The 8,912-nt window shown below is 30.9% G+C and overlaps 1 protein-coding gene across 5 annotated transcripts in view; it reads right to left on the bottom strand.

The window, feature by feature from the left end:
- Nucleotides 1-6,094: 6,094 nt before the first annotated feature.
- The window catches only part of hexa (hexosaminidase A (alpha polypeptide)), a 27,564-nt gene continuing 24,746 nt past the window's right edge, over nt 6,095-8,912 (bottom strand). For 3 of the 5 annotated variants that reach the window (XM_016559338.1, XM_016559315.1, XM_016559329.1), the window contains 4 exons: nt 7,525-7,699; nt 6,632-6,722; nt 6,433-6,540; nt 6,095-6,210 (listed from right to left, as the gene is read on the bottom strand). In XM_016559338.1, the coding sequence (XP_016414824.1) occupies nt 6,147-6,210; nt 6,433-6,540; nt 6,632-6,722; nt 7,525-7,699 (438 nt within the window). In that variant the 3' untranslated portion in view covers nt 6,095-6,146. Of the gene's footprint in view, nt 6,211-6,432; nt 6,541-6,631; nt 6,723-7,524; nt 7,700-8,912 lie in introns of those variants that run through there. The other 2 variants (XM_016559321.1, XM_016559347.1) reach the window with 2 other exon arrangements.

Below are 8,912 nucleotides of genomic sequence, written 5' to 3' on the forward strand. Positions count from 1 at the left end.
ATATTTTTTTTTTTTTTTAATATTGTGTAAATTTGAAAAAGAATTATTGCAAAATAAATGTTAAATATAAGATATTATATTGCCTTTCAAAAATGCACACAACATAATTAATTTGCTACTATTTGTTTAATTTATTCTTTATTTAATGTATTCTATTTATGCATTTTGAAAGTTTGGTAGTTGCAGTTGCAAAGATGAAGCATAAAAAGATGTATCATATAGATAGTATCGCTATTACTACGGTCATTTAATATACACCATGGTATGTATTAAAAAGTTATTAAGAATAAAAAATAAAATAGTAAAAACGCTACAAATATTTAAATAAATACAGATAAATTAATAAAAATCAGTTTACAATAGCATATAATATAATAGCTATAATGTGTAAATATATTTAAATATTATGGTAAAAATATTGTAAAATACATGACAATTGACAATTGGTTGGTGAAGCATAAAATCAATAAAGATGTGTCATAAAGACTTTTAAATAAATAAATAAATACTATGCTGGAACCATGGGAAATTAAGTAAGAAAAACGTATTTAACTAGCACATTTTTACCATAGGTATACCACGGTCCTTTAATATACCATCATACTGATTGATTACCATATTCATGTACCATGGTATTTGCATGATACTCAAGCAATGTCAAGCAATTTAATGATACTTATATTTAAATCCAAAAAAAATATTATTATAAATATAAAATCATAATATAACTGTACAAATAAAAAAATAAATACAGATATAAACACACACACACACACACATATATATTTGTTTTAATATTATATATAAATAATATTATATATATCTATTTATGCATTTTGAAAGTTTGGTAGTTGCAGTTGCAAAGATGAAGCATAAAAAGATGTATCATATAGAGAAATACTTTAAAATAAATAAATAAATAAAAACTGTTTTAAATGTATTTGATGCATTACCATATGCCACAGTCCTTTAATATATACCACCATACTGATTGAAATGTCAAATATTGTAGAAAATACATGACAATTGACTGTTATCTATTATAATAAACAATATAATCAATTAATTAATAAATAATACATTTATTTAAGCATTGTAGAGTTGATTATTTATAGATTAGTATTTTTTTTATTTGAAGGCTGCATGGGGAATGTACATATACAGCGCTGTGGTCAGCAGTGAGAGTGAGAGGCACCTGTGCAGCAGAACTAGTCCGCGTGTTTTCTGCAGCTGAACCGAATGTCCTTGAAGCTATATTGACAGAAGTTCACATCTCCGTGCATCACATAAGGCGCTTTGCCTATAATCTCTCTGAATGTCAGCTCTTGTCAAAGAGTGCGGCTAACTTTTACAGTGTGCATGAACATGTGCCTCAGTAAATACAACACAGCAACTTCATCATGAGAGACTTTAGCCAACATATCCGTTTAACTTCTGTCTAGCTATCATTAATGTCTGATCATGCTTTCACTACAGTATAGTGTTTATTCTCACAGTGCTGTGTAGGGATACAGTCACAGTGCTCGACCGACATTCAAAGCAGTGGTTTTTTTTTTATTTCTTTACTTTTTATATGTTTCCAGATGATTTGCGGACCTCACAAAAACAATGTCACATTTAAAACAACAACAACAACAAAAACCTACATTTAACAAAGAAATTAAAGCCACTTTTTGGTATTTATTTATTTACTAATTCATTTTTTTATTTGCATTATGATATTATTTTCATGCCAGTTAAGCTGATATCCCCCAAAACTCTCATTACCTTGTTTGTTTGTTTTTGTAATTATCAATAATCTCACTGAGGATTCTAATTAGATTCTAAGAATCTGTATTTGATTTACTGTATTAGAATGTTTACTATTACTGTCATGTATAATGCAATAAAGGCAGAATAAATTAAAGGCAATAAACTAATATTATAATATTTACAATTTCAGTACAATTTCAGTATTATATATATATTATCACATTATATTAATAGCAAAGCTTTACAGCATTACAGTAATGAAAATGGCAAAGGATGTGCTTAATCTCGCTTAAAATAATAAAACTGCAACAATAATAAAATGCAAAAAAAAAAAAAACGTAATCAATATAAAAATATGAACAAAATTTCTTGAAAATAACACAAAATATAATTTAAATCAAATCACATTTCTTATCGATTGAAACCTGGACCTGCTATGCCTCCTATGAACTTTTCTACTGAAAACACGCACAATTCTTAGTACAGTGCAGCTTTCTGTCTTAAATCAGAGCTGAGCGCCGGTGAAGTCGTTGCCTTGATAAACTACACACAGATCACTGAGCAAAGCAAATTAGACAGAGACGGGATTATCACCGGAGGATACGGATGTGAGTCTTCAACTAAACAAACTGTGCAAACAATAAAGGGACAAAATTACAGATTCTACAGCTCCCACTGTCATTTACTGTATTTCAGTTTATAAAAACAAATCTAACACACTTTTTGCATCATACTTATACATGCGTTTTAGTACAGTTAGAGAGTGAAGCAATGCAGCTGTCCTTCTTACAATACGGCTTATGGCATACAGTTGCCTATAATAGGCCCTAATCATGAAATAAATAACTAATAAGCTCCAAAATCTAATTAGGGCCATTTACCATATTCAGAAAAGGCTCTAATGCCTGTCATGGTGGACGGAAGCCAGCGATTTATAAATCTATGACTCATCGAGATTAATCTTTGTGTTTGGGATTGAACACATTGATGGACACAAGCGCCATATGCTGCCTGCGCTCACGTACAACTGTTATGAGTGGGCTACTGAGCACAAAACAACACGCCTCGTTTTAGCACTAATTAACTAATAAGATTAATAAACTAGATTTCCGAATATTCATTAACCGACGGAGAAACGGCAAGTCGCTTGCCAAGTGAGGAAGATTTGGTGGGAAATCTCTTCGACTGTGCACATTACATGTCACGTACAACTGTTATGAGTGGGCTACTGAGCACAAAACAACACGCCTCGTTTTAGCACTAATTAACTAATAAGATTAATAAACTAGATTTCCGAATATTCATTAACCGACGGAGAAACGGCAAGTCGCTTGCCAAGTGAGGAAGATTTGGCGGGAAATCTCTTCGACTGTGCACATTACATGTCAGCATATAGTCTCTTGCTGACAATATATTAATAATATGCAATTTTGTAGGATGACATTTTATCATCACTTCTATATTTGCGAAATATATGAGGCGTTTCTATAAAAAAATAATAATAATAATTCCAGGTCTTACAAAAACACACACACACAACACACACACAAACAAACACAAACACACAAACAAACACACACACACACAAACACACACACAAACAAAGAACATATATGTTATATTAATATCATATATTTATAATTTATTTATTCATTTATTTGTTTGTAATGAATGGGAACAAGTTTACTTAAAACAATTTTTAAAGAACCTTAAATTCCCAATCATAATTAATTAATTAATTTACAAATCAGCTAAAAGAATGTCTCAGGCAGTGTTGATATTGGTAGATTTTTCATTAACTAAAAAAGTATTATTTAGAATGTTATGAAAAAATTATTTGATGAAATGTTGTCTAGGCAGTTAACTGAAATAAAAAAAGTTGAAGTTGAAGTACTAAAATTACTAAAACTGAAGTAAAAACAATAAATTAATTACTTAAAGCTAAATAACAAAACTCTGTAGGATTATATTTTATCTTCACTTTAATATGTGCAAGATATGCTTAATATGAGACACTTCTACCATATAAACACAGTACTTGAAAAAAAAAACATTAAACAAAACAAAACAAAAAGCAAAAACAAACAAAAAAGAACAAAAGACAAATCAAACATTAAACAAACAAAATAAAACAGAACCAACCAAAAAAAAAAGCAAAAAATAAATAAATAAATAAAATATGGATACATAAACACACACACACACATACACATATATATATATATATATATTTCTGAGTCCTCAAACGGTTCCAGGTAATTCCAGGTTATCATTGTCTCACACATACACATCCATAAAAAAGTAAAGGTCATGTAGGGGTCAGTCTGGTCATGTAGATTCAGGGGGACAGAGAAGGGCAGGTGGGAACGGGGCGGCAGCGCTGCCTTCTGGGATTAACCAATCCCTGCCATCTGCCAGCAGCCGCATAATCCCGTCAATGAGAAAATCAATTGTCTAAGTAAATATCAAAGGCATGTAAGCTCATTTTGGCAAGTAACTTAAACATTAGGAGGACTTAAGTTAAAAGACCATGTTAGTGCTGAGCAAGGGATCGGGAGGCTTATTCATTGCGTGCAACTTGCTGCTGAATCGCCGAAAAAGGATCAAGCTGCTATTAAAACAAAAAATTAACTCTCAGTAATAACCGCTGTTGAAATAAACATTTACGTTTTCTTTATACAAAATACAAATAGTAAATATTTGATAAATATCTGATAAATATTTGTCTGATACAATATTTTCTAATTTCATTTTATTTTTTAAAATATATATTTTTTTAATTTTGAATATTTTAATATCTTATTTACTAAAATTCTTAAATATTTAAATACAATATAATTTAGATATTAAATAATTTTAGAACAGGAAATAAAACATTTATAATATATATTTATATATAATATATAATATATATATATATACACATACATAATTATATGTAATATATATATACAGATAGAGATAAAACAGATAAAACATTTTATTTATTATTAATATAATTATAATAAAATGTACAATTTATATATTTATTTTGTTATGAGTGAGAACAAGTTTATTTAAAATGATTTTTAAAGACCCTAAAATTCACTATAATAAAATAAATTAAAATAAATAAATAAACAAACCGCTAAAGGAATGTTTCAGGCAGTGTTGTTATTTTTAACTAAAGCTAAAAATATTAAAATAGTTTTTGTTAACTGAAAAAAATGGATGAAAAACTTGAGTACTAAAATTATTAAAAAGCGAAGTAAAAGTAAATGAAAGGTAGATAGAAATACTAAAAATAAAATAAAAATAACAAAAGTACATAATATTACTAAAATGTAAAATAAATTTACAAATAAAAACAAAATGTAATAAAATATTATAGATGCTATATACTAAAAGAACATTGACTGCACTTGCTTTTTGCAGCTACACTAACAACGTTCACACCTCTCACTGTCCTACTTTATCTTGTGTATAAAGCCCATCAGTGTTAATAGGATCTGCTGCTGTGCGGCTGTGAGACGGGATTGGTGTCGCAGTGGCAGGAGATTTCATTAAATGTGTAGGTACTTTACATCAGCCGTTTACCTCATACTCTCCAAATGTGGGAAATCAGGACCAAACCTAACCTTTGTTAACGAAATGAGATATGCATTTTACATCTGCCACAACGATAATGACTTGATTGTTTTATATACAGTAGTTTTAAGTGCAACTTTAGTGTCCAAATTCTTTTTTGGGGCCAAATACGATTTAGGGCTAAATACAATATTCATGTTTATAATATTGTTATTATTAAAAAAGAAGATTAACTTGTAACGTAAAACACAACTAATTCATTCTTGAATAGATCTTTATTAATAAATTTCACATTTTCTTTTGTAAAAGTCAATTTACATGATCATTAATTAATTTTTTAGAATGAAAAAAAGATATAGAGAGTATTGTGCAAATTCCAAAGCAATATCGCAGTGCATAAACACATGGCTCTTCAGTTTTAGTGGACTTACAGGCCATCATACTCATGTTTGCAATGACCTACAAACAGAGGCTCCGCTTGAATACCCCGCCTGCGGAAACACAAACAGCAAGTGCTTTTTAATGGTAAAAACAATGAACTCTTTAAAACTAAATTCTTCTGATATACTTGAAAAGTATTCTTATACAATATATATAAGCAATAAAGCATATATCTGTTTTAATAATACTAAATATTTCATTTTGAATGTGCACTGTGCCACTGAAACGAAGCAGAGGTTGATAAGGAATGATTACAAACATATTTCCAATACCTTAGAAGTTCACAGCGAAACTTTTCCAGGCGAGGGAAGGCCATAGAGAGTATTGTGCAAATTCCAAAGCAATATCGCAGTGCATAAACACATGGCTCTTCAGTTTTAGTGGACTTACAGGCCATCATACTCATGTTTGCAATGACCTACAAACAGAGGCTCCGCTTGAATACCCCGCCTGCGGAAACACAAACAGCAAGTGCTTTTTAATGGTAAAAACAATGAACTCTTTAAAACTAAATTCTTCTGATATACTTGAAAAGTATTCTTATACAATATATATAAGCAATAAAGCATATATCTGTTTTAATAATACTAAATATTTCATTTTGAATGTGCACTGTGCCACTGAAACGAAGCAGAGGTTGATAAGGAATGATTACAAACATATTTCCAATACCTTAGAAGTTCACAGCGAAACTTTTCCAGGCGAGGGAAGGCCAGATCTGCGTCCAGGGTTTTTTCTTCATCGCTCCACAACCTCTCCGCTGCAGCACAGGCTCTCGGCCTTCACAAACACAAAGATCACAAAGATATGGAAGATTCTGTATAAATAATAATAATAGGAATTATAATCTTGTCTGTGTATTTTTTCATACCACAGGCGTGGGTTCAGATTGGTGGCGTCGACATATTCACCCCACATGGCGACCTCTCCACCAATCACCAACTTCTTCTGCTCTTCCGTCCCTAAATCAGAAAAAAAACACACAAATTTAACTAAATACATACAACACATATAACTTAAGTATTAAACTTAAAACTAAAACCGAAAAACATAATCGAAAATAAGAAATGTTGCCCTGGCATTTAAAACAAGGCATTTAAATAAAACTTAAGTTTAAGCTGAGATACAAAAAAAAAAAATATAATAAAATAAATTAAAGCTAATTAGAAAACAAATTAATAAAAAACAATATTCTCTTCTGTTCCTAAATTTTACACGAAATGCACAAATGTAACCAAATACAACAGATTTAACTTAAGTTTAAAACTTAAAAAACTAAAATTAGAAATGTTGCCTTGGCAACTAACTGAAATAAAACAAGTTTAGGCTAAAGTACTAAAAATACTAAAACTGAAATAAAAATCATTTAAAGCTACATAGAAATATTTAAAATGATTTCATAAAAAATTTATTTCCCTAAATCATAGAAGAAAAAATGCACAAAATAATTTAATCAAAGACCGCAGATATACACTGAATATACACACCAGCACTGCACTACAAACAAAAACAGCAAACAAAACTCCAGAATTGAGTTAAAATGATAAGATAATAGCTGAATAATCATTCATTAGAATAGTTGAAAGTCATTCATTAGAGCTAACCGACTAATTCTCTACTGAATTCGCTAAATTAAACAAACTCCAGTTAATTTGAATCTGAACCAGGAAACACCATCAGGTTCTCACGAATCACCCATTTGCTTGTATACTTTGTATCAAGCATTTCAAACTGGACCACAGCCTAACACGCTGCTCCACACACCGGAGAAATTCTGGGGCTGCACTGCGTAGGAGTTACGCCAGTCCTGGCCGTAGCTGATGTGGTTGATGTACCAGGGGGCGGAGAGCAGAACCCTGTGCCCAGCCTGGGTCATCCTGCTCAGTTCAGCCTGGTAAGTTTCACCCTTCCAGATCTCCAGAACCGTGTCCTGTGGAATCTGAGACAGCAGGAAACACTGGGTCACACGCACTGCACTTTCCACGCCCTTATGGCATTACCAACCAGCTCTGCTTTATTAATCTGCATAAATGCAACATTTTGAGGCTTTCACTGAGCGTTCTGTGGAGGGAGGACAGAAAATGATGGGAGGAAGAGGCGGAAACGAGATTTGAAAAATGTTGCAAGCTAGATTCAAACTCAAAAGGCCCAAAAGAGCACCAGAGCTCAACGTGTTAATCACTAGGCCACTGTCCTGACATACAACAAAAATTATATTTGATCAATTTTGCTTGATATCTTCTGACAGGCTGGGGAAACTATTTGTGTCACATGTACAGTCTGATGACACGGTGTTTCACCTCACGCTATCAAAACCCGACTCTTGATTGACACCTTCTGGTTAGAAAGTGCAGTGATCGTGACAACAGCATTTCGTGCTGCATTCTGAGTGCAGAATAGGCAACATGAGGCGTTTCATTCATCTGTTACTCTTAAAGTTTTTTTTCCCTATTGTACTAGTTATTTAATTTGCAGTGTTATTTTAGTATCGACATACTATTATAGTTTTCCTTCATAATTTGAATTAGTTTCTATTTTAATATTTTCATTTTAATATTAGTTAAAGTTTTGTTACTTTTTTTTTCAGTTTTAGTTTTTTTAGTACATAAAGATAAACTAAATGAGAGATGTTGCATTGGCAACTACCTGAAATAAAATAAGCTTATGTTTTAAATTTTTTTTTAAAGTTAATGGTCAAGTAATGTATTTTTTAATGGTTTTAGTTTTAATTAACTATGATATCGCTGCTTAGCTGATGCAATACCAAAATACAAAGTCAAGTGCTGTTATAAAACTGAAACTATTAATTGAAATATAGCTGAAATAAAATGAAATATAAATACATAACTGAAATAAATCAGTTTAAATCTACATTGTTACTTTTTTATTAAACAAAACCAAAACAAAATGTTATTAATGACCAGTCCAAACCATGTCTTTACTTCACAAAATACACTCTGATAAACCTATAATAATAATAATTTATATTTTAGAGCTGTTGGGATGGATTTCGCAGGACGTTGCATGCATACTTCCTTCGCCCATGCATGTTCCTTTTGCAAGATGCATGCGTTTCATTTTCCAACTGCTAGAGGGCCAACAGTTATATGGTGTATCTTTAAATTGAAGTACTAAAACTAAAACGGAAAAAA

Source organism: Sinocyclocheilus rhinocerous, unplaced genomic scaffold (assembly GCF_001515625.1).
Source record: "Sinocyclocheilus rhinocerous isolate Xijiao unplaced genomic scaffold, SAMN03320098_v1.1 scaffold4964, whole genome shotgun sequence".
Lineage (NCBI taxonomy): Eukaryota > Metazoa > Chordata > Actinopteri > Cypriniformes > Cyprinidae > Sinocyclocheilus > Sinocyclocheilus rhinocerous.